Source organism: Staurois parvus, unplaced genomic scaffold, assembly GCF_062004578.1.
Source record: "Staurois parvus isolate SC_StPar_1 unplaced genomic scaffold, SC_StPar_1.0 ptg000695l, whole genome shotgun sequence".
In the NCBI taxonomy this organism is placed as follows: domain Eukaryota; kingdom Metazoa; phylum Chordata; class Amphibia; order Anura; family Ranidae; genus Staurois; species Staurois parvus.
The window spans coordinates 440,224-467,730 of NW_028318491.1; the positions used below are offsets into that span (position 1 = coordinate 440,224).

At 41.0% G+C, this 27,507-nt stretch overlaps 1 protein-coding gene across 2 annotated transcripts in view; it reads right to left on the bottom strand.

Annotated features, from left to right (window-relative positions):
* Positions 1–27,507, bottom strand: part of STS (steroid sulfatase) — a 307,980-nt gene that overhangs the window by 194,751 nt on the left and 85,722 nt on the right. The window contains exons 2-4 of one of the 2 annotated variants that reach the window (XM_089652894.1): positions 20,016–20,134; positions 17,353–17,487; positions 12,584–12,705 (exon numbers count right to left, since the gene is read on the bottom strand). In XM_089652894.1, the coding sequence (XP_089509020.1) occupies positions 12,584–12,705; positions 17,353–17,483 (253 nt within the window). In that variant the 5' untranslated portion in view covers positions 17,484–17,487; positions 20,016–20,134. The remainder of the gene's footprint in view (positions 1–12,583; positions 12,706–17,352; positions 17,488–20,015; positions 20,135–27,507) is intronic. The other variant, XM_089652895.1, reaches the window with a different exon arrangement.

Genomic DNA, 27,507 nt, shown 5'->3' on the forward strand with positions numbered 1-27,507 from the left:
TAAATCTCTTTACATTGGTGGTCAGTCAGAGTAATAAATGCCCCAGCTTTAGTAATTAGTGTGAGTAACACATACCCCCGCATCAGGGGGAGTAAAAAAATGTCCTTGTGTCATTAGTCAGTGGGAGTAACGAATATCTGTGTCATCAGGAGTAATTAATGTCCATTGGATCAGTGGTCAGTGAGAGTAATACATACCCTTGTGTCAGTGTTCAGAATGTTACCTCTTTGTCAGCAGAAATGGTGCCCTTGTGCCAGTTGTGCCCCATGTCAGTGAAAATATTGACCCATCATTGGTGTTCAGTGGGAACCTATATCCATATTGTTTGCTCCATGTCCAGTGCAGCTTCCTGAACTATACCAGCACTATCAGGAAGGAGGCCATCCTGCTTGATGGTGCCTGCTACATTGCTAGGTGCTGGGACATGTTTTTTTCCTTTGTTCCAGTGCATCTGCTGCCACTCTTAACAGTGACTCCTCTGGGCAGTAATGAGAAAGCCCTGCATGCAGGGCTTTCGCATTGTAGTGACTGGTCATAGCAACCAGTGAGTCATAAAAGTTTGTGGACCACTGATTTAGACCCTACATAGTGGTTTATCTGCAAAGTACAATATATATATATATATATATATATATATATATATGTCTTCATTGATTTTCGTTTGTCTAGTACCTTTGATCCAAGTCTGCCTAGCCCAACTTCTGGCTGTTTGTTGAACATGATTCGGACTTGCATGACCAGACATTAGTAGGTCTTTAACGTGGACCACTACAAAGATTCTGCTTTGCTCCCTATACTGTTTTCATGCCACTTACATGACTTTGTTAATGTTAGTGGACAGTAATCAGCTGACAAGAGTATTTACTACTGACCATTGCTCTCTTATGAAAATCTGTGTCACCCTTTCATTTTTGTGATGAAGTAAAGAGATAAATTGCTGCAATTAGTTTTTACACTCTGCATCAGGTTTACAAAATCAATTATTTTGAAGTAGTTTAATACAAATGGACATCAAAATAATCTCATCTGCTGAAACTCACTACAATATTTCAATTAAACTTTTAAACATTTATGACAAAAGTACTGTAATGACATAATAAAAATATATTACCACTAAAACTGGAATTATTATTATTATTAGTAGTAGTATTATTATTACTATTATCATCATCATCAGCATCATCATTATTGTTATTATTATTCACCTAAAACCCTCCTCTAGTTTTGGATGGCATAAATGCAGCATTAGCTACCCCAGAATGGTTCAGCTTATGTTTAGCCATCTTATGCTAATTAACACCTTGGAATGATGCTAAGCAAATGAGACACAGAAATAGCTTTCTGGAATAACATAATGAATGTGCAAATGAAACTCTTTTTCAATAACAGCTGAACACTCAGCTGTCATTTGAGGTTTTTTTTCATTTATAATGTATCTTTCATCAGTCACCAATGTGAATTGTTTACCATTTCAGCTAATGGTGGTCCCATAGCAGGTTTTTGGTATTTCTCTTTATTAAATAGTGATTAACAATTTCATTTAAAGAAACACATTGTATAATATAATGAAGTGACTGTAAAAATATGTGATATTTAACAATGATAATGCATTTAAAGACAAACCTCATTTACAAGAAAATTTTTAAACAAAATTGTGCACGAAGCAAAGTGTAAAGTCCAAAGTGTAATACCAAAAGCAATCAGTAATTGTACTGGCATATTGGATTCTATATGACTTTAGTTTGTTCATTTCAAATGCTCACACAAATACTGCAATGTGTTAGCCTTTTAGAGCTAATATTGAGCTAGTAATACTAAATCCCAAGCTCGTGTAAGCTGTGTGGTATTTGGGACATTAGTTGGGATGCATTACACCAAAGTGTTTGTCACAAAAACATTCATTATGACCATAGCAGGCTTGTCTTCAGCCACATAAAAAATAGGCATACACAGTGCTTTTTGAAGCAGCTCAGTAAAGTCCTGAACACAAAGATACTGGCTTACTTCAGCCACATAATGTCCAAAGAGCAAACAAAAGTCCAGATATATAGCAGCAGTAGCAGCCATCTCACTCAGCCTTACAGGAAATGTACTTCTTCCCGTCCATTTCTAAACCTAGGGCAGCCTACAAACTCCTGATTCAGTCATGATACCATGCTCTATAACATCAGTGAGACAAAGTAATTCTGAAAAAAAAAATCCTTATAAAATCTGCAGGGTTTTTTTTTGCTCCTGGTTTTTGGGGTTTTTACAAGGTAGCCATCACCTGGATACTGTCAACACCAATCTGAGCCTTAAGGCCCCATTTGCATTTGAAAAAGGGGCTGTTTGTGATTACCTGTGGGAGACTCAGTAGGGTTTACCTACAATCAGATGCAGGGGCTGCATCCAGAGACAATCATCCACAGGTAATTACTGTATGAGCAAGTATATGTAAATGGCAGGGAACAGCTGTGGGTGCTGTCAGGCACCCACCTGCAGCTAATCGCAGGAAATGAATGCAGATTCTCCTGCATGTAATCACAAACAGCTCCTTTCAAAAGTGTGAAAGGGGACCAAGTCTAGCACCTACTTGAGCAATCACTGGCTCTTGTCCTTCCAGGGCTTCAGAGGGTTCATATAGTGCATATGGAAGGGGGTTTTTTTTCTACCTTACTTACTACCACTCCTCTCCTACATGGAAGTGTCTTACTTTCACTGAGTGATTATAGACTGGGGGTTGGCTTCACCCTTCCAATTCTTTCTCGAGTCTGGGACATACTCCAAAACAATTTTGTGGTCTTCTGTACCAGGTCAAGAAAACCCCAAGCTCTCTGCCTATAGACCAAGGAGAGCCCTATGGATGCTTGAGAAATCTCATGTATAGCAAAGACTGATGCTGGCAAAAGGCAGTTCCAGTCTTTTCTGTTTCTTTCTACCACTCATTTAAAAATGGATGTTAAGGTATTATTGAATTTTCTGTCATCTGTCTGTAGATGGCATACAGATGTACACAACTGTTTGATATGAAATAATTTGCACAAATATTCTCTGACCTTTGACATAAATGGTGTGCACTGGTCTGTGAGGATTTCCTTGGGGAAACCTGTCCAGGTGTACATTTAAAATTACACATGGGCTTTACCTCTGGATGAGGGATTCCTCAAAGTCATCACATCTGGGTAACAGGAATCAGTCACAGATAACCAAAATATACTATATTCATGATCTTGAGCAGATTTCACTAGGGGGCATGCTATATTCATCATTATTTGTCAAAAGGAGCTATGATCACAGTTAGGTGCACTAAGGAATTAGAAAATTGTGATACTGGGATGGCATGTAGGACAGGACCAACAATATATTTTACCCTCTGCATTTATTCCAGGCCACTAAAACCGATCAGTAATCCACACCCCCATTTTGTAAACCCCCAGGGCTCCCCTTAAAACATCATTATGGACTAAGTAAAGTATATGGCTGTGGTATCAGTCATTTCCAACAATCTCCTCCGATATAGTAGATCCTCATTGAGAGCAACGTGAGGCAGCATGTATGCATTTCCAGTTTTTGCTATATTTAAATGATAACAACCACTTGCCTTGCTGCCTGTACCTGGATCAGGTCTCACATTTTGGCAGTGCTGAATAGGCCCTTGGGCTCCTCCAAGCAAAGGTGAAAACGGCTAGAGGGGACCTCCCCAGTCTCCTACTCTTGCCTTCCCCCATCGTAACTCAGGAGCTAGCTGAGATAGAGTAAGGGAATCTTCATCACACACATCATCAGTAGCCATTTCAATGACATCTGCTATTTTGGGAGTAAGTTTGACCTCCTGATACAGCTCATACCTCCCCATGCTTTCCTATAGTTCCAAAATATCTGGGAAAGATTAAGAAAGTCTATATCCTTGATTACAATGTGCACCAGGTACTTTACCAGACCAACCTCATGTTTTACATTTCCATATGGGGTAGATGTCAGCACTGATGCCAGTGGGTAACGCCATGAATGCAAACAACCCAGATAGTCCAGATTGAAGGACCTCTGTACTAGAGTCACCATACTCCCTGAATCTATGATAGCCTTGGTTGTGGACTGATTTATGCTCACTACACACTCAAAAGTACTCTCTGATAGAATGGTGCATCTAGTAAATGCTTCTTGGGCATATAATGACAGTTTATGGGGAGCTCTGTATTGCATGGGCTCCTCTTGTTGGGGCAATGAGCTCTGTATGCCCCAGTTCTGACATCAGCATCATCGAGTGACACCCATTCTTTGGGTCAAAAAAAGGACTGGTCTGCTTCTGTGGAGGAGCTTTAAAGTGGTAGTAAACCGCATCCAAAAAAAAATGAAAAAACACGTCCTTCAAGGTAAAGCCATAATGTGCTAGTATGCATTGCAGTACTAGCACATTATGAAGGACTTTACCTTGAAACAAAGCCCTCCCCATGGCTTCCATCTTTACCCGGTCTTCATTTCGGGTTCGCAAGCTCTGGCCGACTGACTGGCCGAGCTGCGATAACGTCCTGGGCCAAGGCACAGTGCACTAAAGGAATGGCACGGGTATGCCGTTCCTTCAGAGCGCATGTGCTGGCTATTAAAAGGGGGTAATATCTGCTAAACGGTTCACGTTTAGGAGATATTGATTGTACCTACAGGTAAGCTCTATTATAAGCTTACCTGTAGATAAAATTATTAACGAATATTGTACTACCACTTTGATTGCAGTTTTACTGTATTGTCTCTGGTGCTTCCACTTTTTTTTCCTTGGCCTAAGAAAGAGGACTCTTGGGACTTATGAGCAAATAACCCTTCAGTTACCATGTACCCCTCAACCATCTCAACCAACTGATCTGCTATTTTCTGTTCCCTGGCAAACCTATTGTGGAAGGACAATTGGAAAGGATCGAAGGTACCAGTTGATTACAACAAAATCCATGATCTGAGTTGCAACCATTGCGTTACTAACTGTATTAAATTTTGCATCTGTGATCACAGTGGTTGATCAGTTCTGTAGCACAAACAGCAGTGCACTTGTTGAGAACTAACTGAATTCCATCTTCAAACAGTCATAGACCCTGGCATCCTGCAAGAAGAGGTTGATACACCTTTTGAGGGTTCGCTAACAAGTAGAAAGCAGTTAATCTGGCCAATTATCCTAGGGCAACCCTGTGATAAGGAATGCCTCAATATTGTCTGTAGAAGTTAACTTCTGCAGAAAATGCCTTACCCTGATCATGGATTGATTTTTAGGAGTAGCAGCTATTGGCTCCTACTTACCTCTGGCAGCATTAGCCACAACCAATATTTTTAGTATTTCTTCCATCTTAAATCTAAAACAAACAAAATGGCATTCTAGCCTTTAAATGTTAGTGTTTTTACTTTCTGCCTGCCCACCTATATGAGCAGCAGTTGTGATGTTGGGTGGAGTACCTGAGATGCAGGTCACAAACTGCCACAAAAAACAGTCTTTATTGTGATCTTAGCAGACCTGTCCTCAGCTGCATGAAAATAAACAAATAGTGTTTCTTATGGCAACCCAGCTACACAAAAGATACTGAACACAAAAGATACTGGCTTACTTTGGCTGCATAATGTCCATAGAGGAGACAAAATTCCAAATACATAGCAGCATTAGTAGTAGCAGCCATTGCACTCAGTAATGCAGAGAATGAACCTCCTCTTGTCTATTTCACACCCAAGGCAGCTTACACACACCTGAGACTTCCTCCTCCTTTTCCCATTTTATTTTCAGCTTCTCTGTTTTCTAACCCTACATTGGCTTTTAAAGGACAATTTACACAAAATTAGATGATATACAGTATATCTTCTGTTCAGGGTACGTGCCTTCTGACCATAAAATCTGACATAATCAATATTTTAAGCTTTCTGGCAATGCTTGCTTTGCATAGAGTATGCAAATGCACTAACTAATGCTTATAACTGGATTCGAGTGAAAAATAACCAATATCATATAGAATAACATATTTGTACTTACCCTGAAATGTTTTTTTATTTTATTTTTTTAAGTTCATTGAGGAATACAGGAATTCTTAAGCAACCAAAATATTAACAGGAGGTTAATAATTGAGTAAAATAATTGAAGCCATTTCCTGTATAATCCACCTCTGGCCTTCATGCCTCAGTTTTGTGAGCAAACATTGCAATCGGGCAATAACACAGAGGGGCAGAAAGTTTCTTTATCGTTCTTTGAAGGACACAGGACTTTAGGTACTCTTAAAAAGTCATGGCGTTCAAAAGCAGTCCAAATGGAAGGTGAGCAATAGACACTAAAAGATGGAGATGATTTTACAAATTAGTGATTCACGGAATCAATACCTGCATCAATACTAGATGATGAAAGGGCCAGACCAAATAAAGATTGCCACAAGCATGGGGAGGGCACTGAGGAACAACCTGGTACTCCTAACTAGGGATGACTCGAACATTCAGGGGTTTAGTTTGAGGCAGGTTTGGCAAACAATACAAAAGTCTGGATGTTGAATCTGAACCCCAAGGGAGTCAATGGACGCTAAATGTTAAAAATAAGTTCTGGCCATTTTCTAGCTAAAAACTAAGGGATTTTTAAACAAATGGCATTGGGAGCTTGGCACTGCCCCAGATCAAGATGTATCAAAGCTAAAAAAAAAAATTAGTTTAGCTGGGTACAGAGATTTAGAGATTGTATTAAAGCTTAAAGTGAAACATTACAAATGCAAATCCCTTTAAATAACATGCCCGGGGAAGTCCCTTAATTTGCTTGTGAAGTGGTGCATCTGTAGGATACATGCAACCTACTGCAGCAAAACCTACAAATATTTCCATTTAATTTGCAAGCAACCAACAGCATCGGCTGCTTTACCTCTGTAAACAAACAGCTGGTGATTACTTTCATGTATACCAAACCCTTATCTGGTATTAACATCTGGTATAGATGTTAATTGGGAACCCCCAAAAAAGTAAATGTTATTTATCTCTGGGGACCTGTTGCACAATGTATCAGGAAACAATTAGGTTCAAAGTGAGGCAAAATCTTGCTTAGTCACAAACACAAGCAACTTGTGCAGATGAGAGTCAGGGTGGCCAGAGGCAACTAAGTCACTGTAGGGAGACCGTGGGATGATCTTTTGATCTACAAGGAAGAGGTTGTTTGGCCCATGTGGTGCTTCAGAAGCAGGAACAGTGCTGTGAAAGTGCTTCCTCTAGGATCAATAGCAGGAAAAGAGAGTGTGTGCACGCTCAAATTACTCAGCCTGTACCCTTATCATAGTGAAACGCAAGTAGAAAGGAAAATTCAAAAAATGATGCAAATAAAAAACAATGAGTTATCTCCCAAAGCTACAGCCTGACAGACCTTTACTCCCAAATGGAGTCTTCAGAGAATGGTACAAACCAGAGATGCTATGGCTCTGGACCCAGATAGCTCTCTATGGATAACACAGTACAAAAAGGTATGGTAAGCACCACAAGGCAGAGCCTAATGCCTGAAGGTCACATTCCAGGATAGCCCCACTGCTTTCCATTTCAACGACATCTGAATACAGCCTTTAAAACATCTGCTGAGTATATGCTGATCTGCTTAGCTGCTGTGTAGAGACTAATTTAAGCAGTAAAGTCAGCAGAGAAAAATAAAACAAAAGGAAATAAAATAGAATAAAAATGCTATCAACATTACAGTAAGACTTTTTTTCAGCAGAGTTGAAGAAATGGCATCCAATCTCCTAGGACACTAGTAAAAAACTGAGGCATGATGATTGGAGGTGGATTATACAAGGGGCTGTCTTCTGCTATTGTCCCATGTGCTTGTAGGTGGCAGTATAACAGCACTGTTTAGAAATTTATGAATTATCATGTCCCTTAATGAATAACAACGAAAATAATGATTCTGTGTTAAGTTGGGAATGTTACATGTTGCACTCGTTTTTGGGGTGGAACATGTAACATGTTCCCAATCCTGTAGCTGCCACCCGACAACTAACCCCCCCCCCCCAGAAGTTCCCCATAGTAGCTGTAAGATTTCAAAAACAGTGCAGCCATGCAAGGCTCTGCCCACATGGCATTCATTAAATGAATGGTCTACAAGTCCTGACAGCTATCAGCTTGTAGCCCTCAATGACTGCATAACAGTTTGCCCATACAGGATGTACAACAAGCAGATACACGGACAGGATGCAGGAGGCCTGCATGGCATCAGCGATCTGTGGATCGCTGGTGCAATGCTTTACAGGCTTCTAACACAAAAAATAATAAATGCACATTTTTTTACCTGCAAAAAAAAATTGCTTTTTTTTTGTTTTTTTGTGGAAAGGTGAACTTATCCTTTAATTTAAACTCAAAGATAGATACATCATAAACAATGCTGAACATATTTTTAATTGGACATAGTTTAAGTATTTGAGTTTGCGTTGCTACCAGATTTTATTTATAATCCTCTGTACAGGGTCACTCATACCAGAAGGATGGTCACTATTATGGGCCATATATCTATGCTGTAATGTACTTGTGTTCACAAGAAACATGCTTACTGGAGGAGAAAGAATAGTAATGAGCCCATCAGTGTGTTGTTGATGCGTCACTGTCAAGTCATGGGCTAGGGGCAGGGAGGTGACCTAACTGTATTAACCTTGGCAGAAAATGTCATCTTACAATTCTAGTTCTCCTGCCTGGCAGGGCTGTGAAAATTCAGGATCTAATCAATAAAAATACAAACCCTTTGGCACATAAACATTGTTGGTTTGCGTGGAGTTCAGTTTGAAGCAGTGTGTTATTTTTGTGAAACTATTTCACACACACAAAACACTTGGCATTGTAAAGCATTTTGGCTATATGTTTTACGTTGGAGCATGGAGGGAATGGAGGGACCTACCCCCCACCCCCATACACGCACACCACTGGCTGCTCTTGAGAGCAACAATACAACTCAGATCATGCTATTTACATTTTTTATGAAATTGAACACTTGTGTAAAGAAAATTGTACTTGTGTAAATACCAATGCTTCTCTGACCTTGCATGTTTGTACAACATAATTTGTTGAATGCAAGAATTTCACAGTCAGGAAATTCTTATGTGCATGTGAGGATGCACAGAGGCACCTGCATTTACAAAAGTACAGAGTCATCAGCTATTCATTCCTATCGCTGGTTGTACACCCAACCAGTGGCTAGGCATATTGTATGTGCAGTTTTATTGTCCTGTGGTGAGAGAACAGTAAAGGGCATAGCAAGAAGAGTCAAAGAAGAACCTAAACTGCAATTATTGACACCAAATAGGGACACTGAGCAGTAAATATGAGAAGGAGGAACAATATGATGGGCAGTGGCAAATTGAAGATCATGAGGAAGGCAAATAGAAGTGATACTTATTACTAGGAGCTACCAGGGGACCTAAAAAAATGGAAAGAGGAACTTCAGTTGCCTTTGGTTTAGACCCTGTGCCCAACACCACCATCTTTTTTTAGTCTGGTGTGTGAGCAGATATACAAAGGAATCTGCCTGGCCTTCGTACCCCAGCAGAGCTTTTCTGCACATCTGTGAGAGGAGTTTGGGGTATGCCCAGACACACCGAGTTTTAGAATTTCCGTACTGGCTCCCTTTTTGCACATGCGCAGGAAACCTGCATGTGCTTAGATGTGTCACAATGCTCTACTGGGACACAAAGCCCTGTGGCATAAAACACTAGAGGGTTAAGAAAAAAAAATTAAAATACCATGTGTGGTAGAGGGAGGGAGGAAGGTATACGGAAATACGTTTTTATTTAGAGTGTTCACTTTAGCATAAAATGGTATTAATAACAATAATCGAGTGATAACATTCATAGCATACTATAATAGTACATAATTATATAGAAACATGACTGATATAGAATAGTAATACTACATAATTGTATAGGGCAGGAGTCTCTAAATTTTGTAAACAAAGGGCCAGTTTACTGCCCTTCAGACTTTAGGGGGGCCAGACTGTGGCCATTGGGAGTAGAAAAGGTCCAAACCTGGGAATAAACCATGCCCCTTCTTTTTTGTCAGTGGGAGGAATGCCACCCCACGGCTGGCATTATTGGGAGGAATTGTGCCCCATCAACGGTGACATCGAGCCCCATTGTTGGTGTCATTGTGAGGAATTGTGCCCCATTGTTGGTGTCATTGTGAGGAATTGTGCCCCATTGTTGGTGTCATTGGGAGAAATTGTGCACCATGCTTTGTGTCAGAGGAGGGAATTATGCCCCATTGTTGGTATCGGTAGATGAAATAGTGCCCTGAGGACCAGATAAAAGCAAGCAAAGAGCCGAATCCAGCCCGAGCCACAGTATGGAGACCACTGGTATGCAGAAACTGACAAGGAAGGGATTAGTGAAGGCAGGACAGGCACTACAACCACCACAAGCTGTGTTATCCAGATATCCCTCTTATGTGAACCCCTCTGATTTTGCATGCATGGTATTAGTAGGGAGTTAGACCTTCAACTTCAGGGCTAAGCTGCCACCAGGCCCTGCTCACCCTGCTCTCCAAGGATAGTACCCTTGCTGAGAACCGTGGAGCTCAGATTGGATATTACATATACAGTATCTCACAGAAGTGACTACACCCCTCACATTTTTGTAGATATTTTATTATAACTTTTCATGTGACAAAACTGAAGAAATGACACTTTGCTACAATGTAAAGTAGTGAGTATACAGCTTGTATAACCGTGTAAATTTGCTGTCCCCTCAAAATAACAACACATAGCCATGAACGTCTAAACCGCTGGCAACAAAAGTGAGTACACCCCTAAATAAAAATGTCCAAATTTGGCCCAGTTAGCAATTTTCCCTCCACAGTGTCATGTGACTCGTTAGTGTTACAAGGTCTCAGGTGTATTAAATGTGGTGTTATCGCTCTCACTCTCATACTGGTCACTGGACGTTCAACATGGCACCTCATGGCAAAGAACTCTCTAAGGATCTGAAAAAAAAGATTTGTTGCTGTACATAAAGCTGGCCTAGGCTATAATAAGATTGCCAAGATCCTGAAACTGTTCTGCAGCATGGTGGCCAAAGACCATACAGCGGTTTAACAGGACAGGTTCCACTCAGATCAGGCCTCGCCATGCTCGACCAAAGAAGTTGAGTGCACGTGCCCAGCATCATATCCAGAGGTTGTCTTTGAGAAATAGATGTATGAGTGGTGCCAGCATTGCTGCAGAGGTTGAAGGGGTGGGGGGGTCAGCCTGTCTGTGCTCAGACCATACGCCACACACTGCATCAAATTAGTCTGCATGGCTGTCATCCCAGAAGGAAACCTCTTCTAAAGATGATGCACAAGAAAGCCCACAAACAGTTTTCTGAAGACAAGCAGACTAAGGACATGGATTACTGGAACCATGTCCTGTGGTCTGATGAGACCAAGATAAACTTATTTGGTTCAGATGGTGTCAAGCGTGTGTGGCGGCAACCAGGTGAGGAGTACAAAGACAAGTGTGTCTTGCCTACAGTCAAGCATGGTGGTGGGAGTGTCATGGTCTGGGGCTGCATGAGTGCTGTTGGCACTGGGGAGCTACAGTTAATTGAAGGAACCATGAATGCCAACATGTACTGTGACATACTGAAGCAGAGCATGATCCCCTCCCTTCGGAGACTGGGCCGCAGGGCAGTATTCCAACATGATAATGACCCCAAACACACCTCCAAGATGACCACTGACTTGCTAAAGAAGCTGAGTGTAAAAGGTGATGGACTGACCAAGCATGTCTCCAGACCTAAACCCTATTGAGCATCTGTGGGGCAACCTCAAAGCGAAGGTGGAGGAGCACAAGGTCTCTAACGTCCACCAGCTCCGTGATATCGTCATGGAGGAATGGAAGAGGACTCCAGTGGCAACCTGTGAAGCTCTGGTGAACTACATGCCCAAGAGGGTTAAAGCAGTGCTGGCAAATAATGGTGGTCACACAAAATATTGACATGTTGGGCCCAATTTGGACATTTTCACTTAGGGGTGTACTCACTTTTGTTGTCAGCAGTTTAGACATTAATGGCTGTGTGTTGAGTTATTTTGAGGGGACAGCAAATTTACACTGTTATACAAGCTGTACACTCACTACTTTACATTGCAGCAAAGTGTAATTTCTTCAGTGTTGTCACATGAAAAGATATAATAAAATAATTACAAAAATGTGAGGGGTATACTCACTTCTGTGAGATACTGTAGGTAACGCTTACATTTAGGAGGCATGGCTCATCACTGAAGTCAAAGAAACAGAGACCCAACTGAAGTAGTATGCAAGAAGTTTTAATAAAGATAAAAGCAGGTGTCTGTTCCGGGGGACTGCTAATTGACAACTTGACTTTAAAAAAAGCAAAAATAATAGAAACTGAAAGTCTTTGAACAACACAGTTTCAGGATTAAACCCACACTGTGATAATAGAGGCTGTTATCACTATAAGATATCCTTATGTTCCTGAAGTTTTGCAAGATTTTTATAACAGCAAGGGGTCATCGTGGGATTAGAGTTGGGAACAATGCAATCACTGCCGCTACACCAGCACATAGAGACAATATTAAATGTAGTCTGTGTTAAAATAATTAATCCAGCACACTTTTCAAATATTTACCAAACACACTGTACCTGATCTCACAGAATATCTGCCAGTCATGAATGCTGCTCGGCTGGGTGTACATAATGGAGATGCTGCTATGTGTTGAGTTAGCTTGGCTCCCCCTGTGGCTAATTTGTCTATATTTGGTGTTCTGAAAGATAGAATTAACAGCTGAATTGTAGCACAGGAAAATGTCAAAAACTAACATTTCGATAATTTGATTTCACTGTAAATTTGCCCTTCACTTCATAAATATTTACATGTAATCAGCAAGTTTGTTAAAATTACTTAAAAAAACAAATATTTTAGAGGCAGTGAAAATAGTTTATTATTTTGCCATTAAAGGCAATTTATTCTTTCAGCTTCATACAGTTTGACAAATACTTTATCCTTTGGGGAGAAGTGTAGCAACACTCCCCAGTTTTTAAAGGAGTTAGATGTCATACCAGTCTACATATATACAGTTGTGTTCAAAATAATAACAGTGTGTTGAAAAAAGTGAATAAAGCTCAAAATCCTTCTAATAGCTTTTATTTCCATACACACAAATGCATTGGGAACACTACACATTCTATTCCAAATCAAAACATGAAGAAACATATATCAAATTTGTGTTGTTCCTCTAAACAAATTGAAGAAAAGTGAATATTAGACTGTTAAAAAAAAATAGCAGTGTTTGTATTCCTCTTTACAAACTCAAACATTCACTATATAAACTGAAAAAGTATTTGTCAAACTGACAAATACAAGATTGTTTGAAGATTTTGCTTTCCTTTGAATCACTTCATTAATATTTAGTTGTATAAGCACTGTTTCTGAGAACTGCTGTACATCTGTGTTGCATGGAGTCAACCAACTTCTGGCACCTGTGAACAGGTATTCCAGCCCAGGATGATTGGACTACATTCCACAGTTCTCTATTTCTTGGTTTTGCCCCAGGAACTGCATTTTTGATGTCACCCCACAAGCTTTCTATTGGATTAAGATCCGAGGATTGAGCTGGCCACTCCATAACGTCAATCTTGTTGGTCTTGAACCAAGATATTGCACGTTTACTGGTGTGTTTGGGGTCGTTGTCTTGTTGGAACACTCATTTCAAGGGCATTTCCTCTTCAGCATAAGGCAGCATGACCTCTTCAAGTATTCTGATGTATTCAAACTGATCCATGATCCCTGGTATGCGATAAATAGGCCCAACACTGTAGTGTGAGAAGCATCCCCATATCATGATGTTTGTGCAACCATGCTTCACTGTCTTCACAGTGTACTGTGGCTTGAATTCAGTGTTTGGGGGTTGTCTGACAAACTGTCTCCAGCCACTAGACCCAAAAAGAACAATCTTACTTTCATCAGTCCACAAAACATTGCGCCATTTCTCTTTAGGCCAGTCAATGTGCTCTTTGGCAAATTGTAACCTATTCAGCACATGTCTTTTTCTCAACATTGGGACTTTGCGGGGACTTCTTGCAGATAGCTTGGCTTCCCATAGGCGTCTTCTAATTGTAACAGTACTCACAGGTAACTTTAGACCTTCTTTGATCTTCCTGGAGCTGATTGTTGGCTGAGTCCTTGCCAATTATGGCTATTCTTCTATCCATTCGAATGATAGTTTTTTGCTTTCTTCCACGTCTTTCAGGTTTTGGTTGCCATTTTAAAGCATTTGCGATCATTTTAGCTGAGCAGCCTATCATTTTCTGCATTTCTTTATATGTTTTCACCTCTCCAATCAAATTTTTAATCAAGGTACGATGTTCTTCTGAACAATGTCTGGAACAACCCATTTTCCTCAGAATTTCAGAGAGAAATGCACTATAACCAGCATGTACAACATTTGCTGCCTTCCTTCCTTAAATACGGGCAATAATTGCCCTCTGTTTTTCAAGGAATGAATGACCTCACTAATAGAACTCCACACTGCTATTATTTTGAACATGCCCCTTTCAATTAGTGATTCAATTACACAGAATCAGCAGCATGCATGTCATGACTGTAGGATCTGTTGGATTTCTATTACTCTACTACACCTGCTAGTAAATTATTTGCCATGTAGAAATATCATTTCTACCAAAAACAGTGATTGATCAGCTTAGTGATGTCTGACTGCTATTATTTTGAACACAACTGTATATAGTCTTGAGGATAAAATAGTGTCTGCCAGCATAATCTGTAAACTTTCATTTTCTAATCTGCATTAGTGAATCACTTTAATGCCATTAAGAGGTATTTACATTTGACAACATAATTTTACCAAACTTCAACATAAATTAATACAAATGTAAAATTTAGAGTTGTTGATAGTTCTATTGACATTAAAATACATTTTCAATGGTGGTTGATTTCAGGCTATCCTGTCTTTTCAACCTTATAAATGCCTATTTGGTTGGTTTGGTTGTTGAATATTTAAATGGACTTGAACGCAAAAATCTAAATTCTTTGTTATAAGAAATATCTAGAAATGCTAAGAAGCATCTTAACCCAAAAGCAAAATTGTTATATATTGCAATCTACCAATTCGTAAATGCAGTTTCTGCATTTGTTTTGTTTCTTTCCTTTATTTTTGCCTGATGATCCACCGGCAAGTCTGATATTTTTCAACTTTTGTTAACAGACCACACTGCCCAGCAAAAGTGGCAGTTAGGTTAAGAAAAAATATTTAAAGTGGTTGTAAACCTCAGACATGAAATATGAACAAAGCATATCCCTCTATAGTGTGTACATGTCTCAATTAAGAGCACTAAGTGCCATTTCTATCTGCTTCTTTGGTCCTCTGCTATCATCATGATTCACTTCTGACAGGTTTTCCTGACACCAAGAGAAAAATGGTGACAGTGAGAAACCTTCAGCAGACTGACAGCCTCAGCTCTGTTCTTGTGTGATGTGTGAAGGGGGTGTGTCACTTTTCTCCAATCAGCTCACAGAGCTCTCCTCACTGAGCTCTGCAGAGTGTGATCTCCACTCTCCGTTCCCCCTGAGCGGCTACCATGCACAGCTGCACCAGATTTTGCACTCTCCAGTTTTCGGAAATCAACCCCACCTATCCATTCTGTAATAAAGAAATCTTATCTGTCGGTTTCCACTCTTCCGAACAATATACAGTGAGCTGTGTAAGCTCAGAACCTGCAAGGATGAATGAACTCTAGTGCATGGGAAGAGACTATTTATTTATTTTATAATATGCATCTTTACACATAATATCAATTACCTGTAGGAGCTTCAGCTTCAGTTCTAAGCATATTTTTAGTCCAGAGTACGTGTAGGCAATCTCCATGTAATAAAATGATTGAGTTTGTTTTATGGCATTCATCATTCCTTACAGTTTTGCAAATCCATTAGGAATTATCTTAAAACCCCAATATGACAATAAAGCTATGGCAATGTGGTCAGTATTACAACAAAAAGTAGTAAATTAACTGTGGCAAGTGGCACCACATTAATCTCTGCTCTAGGCTCAAGCTTGAATTAAAAACAGTCACTCCAGAAGTTAACCTTAAATCATTCAGCTGCTGATTCTCTTTAAAACCCAGTATTATCTTCATAAAAGCCTTTTAATAACAAGACTTTTACTTATTGGTTTCACTATAGTAATTTTCATCCTACAACACTTTTAAAACGATTCCTAGTTATATACTTCTATAGGATTGACACTTAAAAGTATAACTCAAGGCAAAACTTTTTTTTGTAGTTATTAGAACACCTGTCAGGTTTTTGCTATATTGCTATCTATGCCCCCATTAGGGAGATTCAATCCTCTCTATTGTCCTGTTTATCGTTGTCATCAAAAGTAAAAGAAAACGAAACCCCAAATCTTGTGTAGTTCCCAGAAAAGTAATAGTGGGGACATTTCCAATGAGAACACTAGTTCTGGTGATTTTCACTTATTTTCTGTTTTGGCTATGGCACAGGCAGTGAATGTAAATCTCACCAATGGGATACAGATGGTAAAAAATAAAAAAAATGCCTATAGTTCTACCTTAATTTGTGTATGTGTCAAAAGAAATCCAAGACCCTACCAAATAACACTACTAGGACTTTAAAGGTACCTTATCAAGTTGTATAAACAAATACATGTTTATTGTGCAAAACCTTTAAAAGATTACATAAAACAGCATCATTCCAACAGCATAGGTATTACATGAAACTGCAATAATTATTATTTTGCAAATAGGTATTAACCCAGATGATCATATTCATGTATGTATCTCCAACGCATTTCACAGGGACAATATCAGCTTCTTCAGGGACAACTGTCACAGGGTTCTGTCATGACTGCATAACCACAAAGTAGTCTGGGCCAAAGGGTCAAAACCGCAGCCAATATATGATGGAGGAACCACAAAACACATTATAAATTTATAGGGATACAGATGGATACAGATGGCTTTGCCTTAATCACTAACATTTATATACAAAGTGAACACTCACTTTGTTAAGTGAACAACCTCTTCTTCTTTAGTAAATCAACCCACACATTTTCATGCTATGTGTTCTGTAAAGTGGCAGCTCAATAAATATTGCAGGTACTTTGCTGCTTAGCTCCTCTGTGACTGCAAATTCTAACAAGTGATCTCAAATTGCACATTTATCTTTCTAATTGTTTCCTTCTCCTGCATGATCTTGATCAAGCCTCTTAACCTCCCCCATGAATATTACTTTAAAAACTAGAAAAGGTCAACATTCATTATTGTTATGAATAATGTTCTCCATCAAGAAGAAAATTCACATATATTCTTAGAAATATATTAGCTTTTTTTTTTTTAACCAAACAGCAACATAATTAAGAAGAAAACATTTTTCAAACCTTAGAGTGTTGTTCCCATAACATCCTATATCTCCAATGCCAATGTCATCAACCATTATAAGAATAATGTTGGGCAATGATTTTGCGGTGCAGAGACTGAACAAAGATGTTATTACCATCAAAAGCGTCATATTACTAAACAAAAAGGTAAAGGACAGTACAGGTGAAGAAAATGTGAAACAAAGTAACAATAAAACACAAAACAAGTAAATGAATGGTAGAATGTTTCTCAATATCTTATTGCATGTTAATCTGATTATTTAATTATTTATTTTAATTGCTACATCTATAGTAAAATTTACTTTTTGAAGAAGAAAATCTCAATATTATGTAAAAAGAAAAAATAGGGATAAAGATGAAAAATAAAAAAACAGCATGACAACTGAAAACTAATATAACAAGCAGCGTGCTTCCAATGACTGAAAAAAGAGACTAAGAATGTGAAAGCTGAAGGAAAGAATAACAAAATATGAATATGAATTATACATAATTTCATTTTCAGTTTCCTGCACTCATCCATAAATTTAGCCCAAGAGAACTTCCCAGAACTCCTGTTTTTAGGCTTACCTAAAGTTGCTTGTTATGCAGTATTGTAACTTTTCTCTTTTAAAATATGTTCTTGCTGCTTGTGTTTTGAAAATAATGCTTTAAGGAGAATGGATGATAAAATATAATGATGATATGATGTTTAAAAAAAAATAGAATGACTTTGCTGACAGTCAGAACTGTTTAGTTTTCTTTGGGAATCCTCCCTTTAGTTAACTGGCTCTACTGGTCAGATTTGATTCCAAATGGTTCAACAAAAACAGCTCCTCTTTTTGCCAAGTACAGGTGAAACTCGAAAAATTAGAATATTGTGCAAAAGTTCATTTATTTCAGTAATGCAACTTAAAAGGTAAAACTAATATATAAGATAGACTCATTACATGCAAAGCAAGATAATTCAAGTCGTGATTTGTCATAGTTGTGATGATTATGGCTTACAGCTCATGAAAACCCCAAATCCACAATCTCAGAAAATTAGAATATTACATGCAATCAATAAAACAAGGATTGTACATAGAACAATATCGGACCTCTGAAAAGTATAAGCATGCATATGTACTCAGTACTTGGTTTGGGCCCCTTTTGCGGCAATTACTGCCTCAATGCAACGTGGCATGGAAGCTATCAGTCTGTGGCACTGCTGAGGTGTTATGGAAGACCAGGATACTTCAATAGCGGCCTTCAGCTCTTCTGCATTGTTCGGTCTCATGTCGCTTATCTTTCCCTTGGCAATGCCCCATAGATTCTCTATGGGGTTCAGGTCAGGCGAGTTTGCTGGCCAATCATGCACAGTAATCCCACGGTCATTGAACCAAGTTTCGGTGCTTTCAGCAGTGTGGGCAGGTGCCACGTCCTGCTGGAAAATGAAGTCAGCATCCCCATAAAGCTCGTCTGCGAAAGGAAGCATGAAGTGCTCCAAAATCCCCTGGTAGATCGCTGCGTTGAGCCTGGAATTAATGAAGCACAGTGGACCAACACCAACAGATGACATGGCTCCCCAAATCAACACAGACTGTGGAAACTTCACACTGGACTTCAAGCATCTTGCAGTGTGTGCCTCTCCATTCTTCCTCCATACTCTGGGTCCTTGGTTTCCAAATGAGATGCAAAAGTTGTTTTCATTAGAAAAGAGGACTTTGGATCACTGAGCAACAGACCAGGTCTGTTTTTCCCAGGTAAGACCCTTCTGACATTGTTTGTTGTTCAGGAGCAGCTTGACAAGAGGAATACGACATTTGAAGCCCATGTCCAGGATCCGTCTGTGTGTGGTGGTTTTTGATGCACTGACTCCAGCCTCAGTCCACTCCTTGTGAAAGTCCCCAACACTATTGAATGGCCTTTTCCTGACAATCCTCTCCAGGCTGCGGTCATCCCTGCTGCTAGTGCACCTTTTTCTTCCACACTTTTCCCTTCCACATAACTTTCTATTAATGTGCTTTGATACAGAACTTTGGGAACATCCAACTTCTTTTGCAATTACCTTTTGAGGCTTACCCTCCTTATGGAGGGTGTCAATGATGGTTTTCTGCACAAACTGTCAGGTCAGCAGTCTTTCCCATGATTGTGATTCCTACTGAACCAGACTGAGAGACCATTTAAAGGCTCAGGAACCCTTTGCAGGTGTTATGGCTTAATTAGCTGATTAGAGTGGGACACTTTGAGCCTAGAATATTGCACCTTTTCACAATATTCTAATTTTCTGAGATTGTGGATTTGGGGTTTTCATGAGCTGTAAGCCATAATCATCACAATTATGACAAATCACGGCTTGAACTATCTTCCTTTGCATGTCATGAGTCTATCTCATATATTAGTTTCACCTTTTAAGTTGCATTACTGAAATAAATGAACTTTTGCACGATATTCAAATTTTTCGAGTTTGACCTGTACTTGTACTGATTAATAAATGGTATAGGTACCACTAAGAGGTTGGTTCCAAGCATTGTGCACCCAGAATGGAGTTCATTGTTTTGTCTTATTTTACGATGTCACAGATTAAAGGACTACCTGGGTGTGGTCTGAGACCGAGCTAAAGTAATCTCTGAAAGGTATTTTTTTTGTGATTAATAAAAATTGTATATCTTTATAAGTAAAAAACAAACAAAAAAAATAGTCACCTGGTTTTCCTTAAACTTAGAAATGATCTTTTGTTTTATCCTGTTTTCTTCAGGAGTGTTCACATTTGCAGTTTCTAGATAGCTTCCGCTTGTTACATGATGCAGAAGATGTTGGCTCTCTGAAAAAAAGCAAAAGAATAATAAGCACAACCATTGCACTAGAAATAAAATAAGAACAGCAGTGTGTGTGTGTGTGAGAGATATTTAGATGCCCACACAAAGGGGATTTCAGTAAAGTTTCTGTTAATTTAGGTGAACAAAACTACAGAACCAAATGAATAGATAACTACAGTACATTATGGAATTGATATTTAGTTGCCAATCTAAGCAAAGTATTTGCTTTTGAATTGCTGTTAGCCCTAACTGCCATAAATGTAACAGGTGCATCCACAGCAGTGCCTCCTCTCTACTGCCATATATATATACAGTATATATGGGCAGCACAGTGGCTAAATGGTTAGCACTTCTGCCTGGCAGTACTAGGATCATTGGTTCAAATCCCAACCATGGCACCACCTGCCTGGAGTTTGCATGTCCTCCCTGTGCCTGCGTGGGTTTCCTCCGGGTACTCATGTTTCCTCCCACCCTCTAAAGACATGCTGGTAGGTTAATTGGATCCTGTCTAAATTGTCCCTAGTATGTGTATGCATGAAGACGTCTCCCGCTCCCTTAACCTTCTTGCACTCACCAAAACCTGGCTCCAAACAGCAGATTCTGTCTCCCCCACACCACTCTCCTATGGAGGCCTCATCTTGAACCAATCAACCAGGCCTAGTAGTCGGAAAGGAGGCGGGGTTGGTCTACTTCTGTCACCACTGAGCACCTTTCAAGTCCTCCCTAACTCTCCCTCTCTATCCTTCTCTTCTTTTGAGACCCACTGCATCCGGCTATTCTCTCCGATCTCCCTGAGGATTGCAGTGATCTACTGGCCTCCTGGACCGGTGTCCTGCTTTCTCGAAGACTTTGCCGCTTGGCTACCCTACTTTCTTTCCTCTGAGCTACCCACTATCATCCTCAGAGACTTCAACATCCCTATTAATGTCAATAACCCAGCTACATCCCAACTCATCCACATAACCTCTTCTTTTGAACTAGCACAGTGTATACAGTCCTCCACTCACTCCGACGGGAATACCTTAGACCTTGTCTTCTCTCACCACTGTACTCCCTATAACCTCACAAACACCCCCTTTCCCCTCTCTGATCACAATTTCATCAGCTTCACAGTGTCCTTGTCCTCTAACACCTATCCCACTGTCAGGGATGCGGGTGTGACCAGAAGTGTGTGGACTGACACAGGGAAACGTAGGCTTCAGATATAGTAAATAATATAATTTATTGAGACCAACAATACAGATATAAACGCAGTGCACCAAACCCCAAGCTAACACAAATACATACAACAAGGTGAAACAAACCCAAACCTAAACTGATATAGATACACAGGTACATACACATATAGAGCACAACATAGTCAGGCAGGCCGGGTCGATAACTATCGGGCAGGTAGGTATAGGAGGAGCAGGCGGAGAGTAGTCAGGTCACGAGCCAGGTACAGCAACTAACGGACAGGTAGGTACAGGGGGTCAGGCAGAGAATGGTCAGGGTCACAAGCCAGGGATCAAACAGGAGAAGTCAGCAGAGGTCAGGATTAGGCAGGGTCGGCAACAAGTCAGGCAGAAACAGGAACAGGAATGCAGGTTACAAGATACAGGGGCCCATGGAAAAACACACACCAAGACACAGACTGCAGGTCTGGCCATCCCTTAAATACACCACCTGCAATCAGCCCCAGGTGATGGCTAATTGCCGAAGTGAACCTCTGGTTGTTGAGAGCACCCTCTGGCCAGCCCTGGTACTGCAGCCCACAAGGCAGGTGAGTCCCTCCACTATTGGCAAGTCCATTCCTGACTCCCACCAAACAACAAACAATTACCATCAGAAATCTCCGAAACCTAAACCTGGCTCCCTTCCACTCTGCAACTGACCAACTCTATGACAGCATCAACCCCCTGTCCTGCCACGACCTGGCCACTGCTGTCTACAACAACTCACTTTCATCTGCTCTAGACTCGCTTGCTCCCCTAACAACACGAAGCATCAGGCCCCGACCTCTACAACCTTGACAGACTGACCACACCAGGAATCTCAAACGACACAGTCGCGTGCTGGAGCGATTGTGGTGTAAAACCAAATCGCACCAAGCGTTCACCCGTTATAAATCTGCCTTCCTAACATACACTTCCTCTCTTCGCGCTGCCAAACAAGCCTACTTTGTCACTCTCATTAATACCTTCTCTTCGTGTCCTCGTCGGCTCTTCTCTACCATTAACTCTCTACTTTCTCCGCCCCCACTGCCACCCAGCGCCTCATTCACTGCCCACGAGATTGCAAACCACTTCGACCCTTCTCGACCCTCTACAGTCTGGCTTTCGCCCTCTACACTCCATTGAAACTGCCCTACTAAAACTCTCTAATGACCTACTAACTGCAAAAACCAATGGCCACTATTCAATACTGCTACTACTCGACCTCTCCACGGCCTTTGACACGGTTGACCATCCCCTGCGCCTCAAAAAACTACTCTCGCTTGGCCTCAGAGACTCTCTCCTGGTTCTCCTCCTATCTATCGCAGCACTCCTTCAGTGTTACCTATAACGCTGCCACCTCCTCTTCACTCCCTCTCTCTGTAGGGGTCCCTCAAGGTTCTGTCTTCGGACCCCTTCTCTTCTTCATCTACACCTCCTCCCTTGGTCACTTGATAAACTCCCAGGGCTTCAATTACCATCTCTATGCTGATGACACGCAAATCTGTCTACCCTTCACCTCACCCCTTCAGTTTCCACCCGCATCGCTAGCCTAAGTGACATATCGGTTTGGATGTCACTCCACTTCCTCAAACTCAACCTTTCCAAAACTGAGCTCCTAGTATTCCCCCCTGCCCATGCCACCTCCACTGACTTCACCATAAATATCAATAACACAATCATTAGTCCATCCCCTCATGCCAGGGTACTAGGTGTAATCCTAGACTCCCATCTGTCCTTCCAGCCCCAGATCCAATCGCTGACAAAATCATGTAGACTTCACCTCCGCAACATCTCCAAGATACAATCATTCCTAACCCCGGAAACCACTAAACAACTTATTCACTCCCTTGTCTTATCACACCTCGACTTTTGTAACTCCCTCCTCATTGGCCTACCTCATCACAGGCTTTCCCCCCTTCAGTCTATCATGAACGCTGCTGCCAGACTCATCCACCTCACTAACCGCTCTGTATCTGCCACCCCTCTCTGCCAATCCCTCCACTGGCTCCCAGTTGCCCAACGGATAAAATTAAAACACTAACTATGATATACAAAGCCATCCACAACACTGCCCCAATTTACATATCTGCTCTTATCTCTAAATATCACCCAAACCGTACACTCCGCTCCTCGCAAGACCTCCTATTCTCTAGCTCCCTTATCTCCTCCTCCACGCTCATCTCCAAGACTTCTCCAGGGTGTCGCCCATCCTCTGGAACTCCCTACCCCAATCTGTCAGACTATCACCTACTATACTTACCTTTAGGCGATCATTGAAAACCTATCTTTTCAGGGAAGCCTATCCCGCCCTCTGCTAATACTGGAATCCTCTACTCTTCCAACCACTCCATCCCCCACAGTTTTATCTATTGTACCACTCACCCTTCCCTCCTAGATTGTAAGCTCCAAGGAGCAGGGCCCTCAATTCCCTCTTGTATTGAACAGTATTGTTACTGCATTGTCTCCCACTATAATGTAAAGCGCTGAGCAAACCGTTGGCGCTATACAAATCCTGTATAATAATAATAATAAATAGTAGACAGGGGCAAGTGTGTCCTATTACTTTTAGGCTGTGCACATGTGACAGGTTAGTCCAGAGACTATTAATCAAGATGGCAGACAACAATGATAGTGTGTGCATGGAACAGTGGTGATAAAGTTTCTTGTGAATGAAGTGGTAAAACCTGAAGATATCTACAGAAGACTTCAAGCACAGTATGGTGATGAGACACTCAACTGCATTAAGACATTTGAATTGTGTAAACGTTTCAAAGATGGCTATATGTCCATCAATGATGATGCTGGCCATGGTGGTTCCCAGCCCACAGCAGTCATTCCTATAAAACATTCAGAGCATGGAACTGATGCCTGATCCTGGATAATCAATGAGAGTCTAATCTTTCTGTGGAAACAGTGAACACAATGAAAACGAAGCGAAGCAGGCTGTCCTAGGATGGTTCATGTGTAATGACACATCTTTCTATGCCAAATCTTTTCAGGCATTAGTTAAATGGTGGGATAAGTGTAGAAATGTAGTAGGGGAATATATAAAAAATAAATGCAGATTCCACTCTTTGAAATTTGTTCTTTTATTATACAAGCTAAAAAAAACAGTTTGAATCAAACACTCCTCGTATATTCTTTCAGAACAGTGAATGCGTGATTTAAAATCCACAATTGAATTGTGGGAGAGAAGCATTATAAGTTAGCAATCCTAGCTATATATTACATATTTATTATACGGGACAGCTACACAAAAAGGTCACTGATGCCTAGATTTTTTTATGGATACATTGCCAAAACAGAGCTATACTATCTATCAAGAACTTACAGTCTTAACTACCACAGAAATGCTTTAACACAATATTATTCACTTTAGGACCACCTGCCTGTATTGTACTGATGATGGGTGGCTCTTACAGGTTCAGCGACATACCTGTACATTGCTGCCTCCCTCCAGGTTTAGGACGTGCCCCCCCCAGACCTGCTGATCAGCTGGGTCCAATCACAGCCCAGGGCCCAGTGTTGTTTGTCAACAGAGGGAGCAATCTCTAAGTTTGCATATGCACAGCAGGGAGAAGAAACAAATCATTTTTTGTAAACATTACACCTATTACACATGTTAGGAACACACTTAACCCCTTAATTACCTCAAAATGTTAACCCCCAGCCAGTGTCAGTGACACTGTATAGCATTAACATTGATCTCTGTATTAGTGTCATTGGAGATGTCAGTGTCCTTTAATTAGTTCACACCCAGCATCAGTTAGTGTCCAATTGTCTGCCACACTATCACAGACCCACTATAAGTCGCTAATCACCAACATTACTAGTATAAAAATTCCAGTATATATACACCATTGTTTGTAGATGCTATAACTTTCACATAAACCAATTAATATACACTCACTGTCCACTTCATTAGGTACGCCTTGCTAGTACCAGGTTAGACCCCTTGCCTTCAGAACTGCCTTCATTTTTCATGGCATAGATTCAACAAGGTGTTGGAAACATTCCTCAGAGCTTTTGGTCCATATTGACAAGAGTTATTGTTGCTTTTCTATCATCTTGAACCAGTCTGCCCATTCTCCTCTGACCTCTGACATTAACAAGGCATTTCCATCCACACAACTGCCGCTCCAGGATATTTTCTTTTTTTTGGACCATTCTCTGTAAACCCTAGAGATGGTGGTGTTTGAAAATCCAAGAAGATCGGCATTTTTTAGAATACTCTGACCAGCACATCTAGCACCAACAACCATGCCATGTTCAAACTCACTAAAACCCCCTTTCTTCCCCATTCTGATGCTTGGTTTGAACTTTAGCAAGTGGTCTTCACCACATCTAGGTGCCTAAATGCAATGAGTTGCTGCCATGTGATTGGCTGATTAGTAATTTGTGTTACCAAGCAAGGTGTGCCTAATATAGTGGCGTGTGAGTGTATACTTATTGGGATTTTTTTTTACCAAGGACATGTAGCAGAATCAATTCTGGCCCAAATTTATGAATTGTAATTCAACCTTAGATTGTACACCCCTTGAGGGTTAGAGACTGATGTGAATGTACAATATATATGCAAAGTGCTGCGTAAATTGACAGCACTATATACTGTATTTTTCGCTCCATAAGACGCACCTGACCATAAGACGCACCTAGGTTTTAGAGGCAGAAAACAGGAAAAAAAAATTCTGAACTAATGGACTGCAGACATAGTACAGGAGATGACCAGAGACTGCGGACACAGTACAGGAGATGACCAGAGACTGCGGACACAGTTCAGGGGATGACCAGAGACTGCGGCCACAGTACAGGAGATGACCAGGGACTGCGGACACAGTACAGGAGATGACCAGAGACTGCAGACACAGTACAGGAGATGACCAGAGACTGCGGACACAGTACAGGAGATGACCAGAGACTGCGGACACAGTACAGGAGATGACCAGAGACTGCGGACACAGTACAGGAGATGACCAGAGACTGCGGACATAGTACAGGAGATGACCAGAGACTGCGGACATAGTACAGGGGATGACCAGAGACTGCGGACACAGTACAGGGATGACCAGAGACTGCGGACACAGTACAGGGATGACCAGAGACTGCGGACAGCACAGGGATGACCAGAGACTGTGGATAGTACAGGGGATGACTGCTGACCTTTGGGGAGGGGGGGGAGCGGGTACCTGAATTTGACAGGTACCCGCTCCCACTTCCGCGGAGTTGTTCTTTCATCTTACCTGTTCCTCTATCCAGCCGCGCGCTGTCTTCCCGGCTTCTGTAATGGCGCTCGGCATGACAGCCGGGTGCCCAGTGCGCATGAGCGAGAAGCACTTGCGCTTTGTGATTGGTCCGGCGGCTTCTGGGATCTGTCATGTGTCCCAGGTGCCGCCTTACCATTCACAAAAAGCACCGACTTAAGACAGCAGGTGGTTTTCAAACTAACATGCAGCCAGCTTTATTATGAAAGTTTGCAGGTAGTAAGATAAACAAAATAAACAGAAAATATATCCTAGCCGGTCCTAAATAGTCAAATCTATTTTGGTATCTCAGTATCTGTTGGTAGGCCAGACATAACTAATAAAAACACATTTCTTGCAACCTTAAGTGATTGTAAACTTTCTTTTTTTAATAATAAACATGTTATACAGTACCTACCTGCTCTGTGCAGTGGTTTTGCACAGAGCAACCCCCAATCCTCTTCTTCTGGGGTCCTCAGTTGGTGCTCCTGGCTCCAGCTCTTTGCCCCCTTGGAAGCCGCTTCCTATGGGGGACTCAATCCCAAACTGTGTTGCCTGCATCTAAAGACACAGACAGCATGGCTCGGCCCCATCTCCCCACCCCCTAGTCGCAGGATTTGAATGACAGCCACAAGAGCCAGTGGCTCACACTGCTATCAAACTGTCCTGTGAAGAGAGAAAGAGCAGAGGAAGGAGCTGCTCTTGGGCACAGTGTTGGATTGAGTTCGTGCTCAGATAAGTATAAGGGGAGGGCTAGGGGAGATCCCATGGCATAGGTTTTTATCTTAATGCAGAAAATACTTTAAGAATTTAGAATCACTTTAAGCTGGCTATACACATACAGATTTCTTCCATTCAGCCTATGGGCTGAACAAAAGAAATCTAACATATTCAAACCAGCCACGCTAACAGTATAGATAGACAAATCCCCCATGTAAGGCT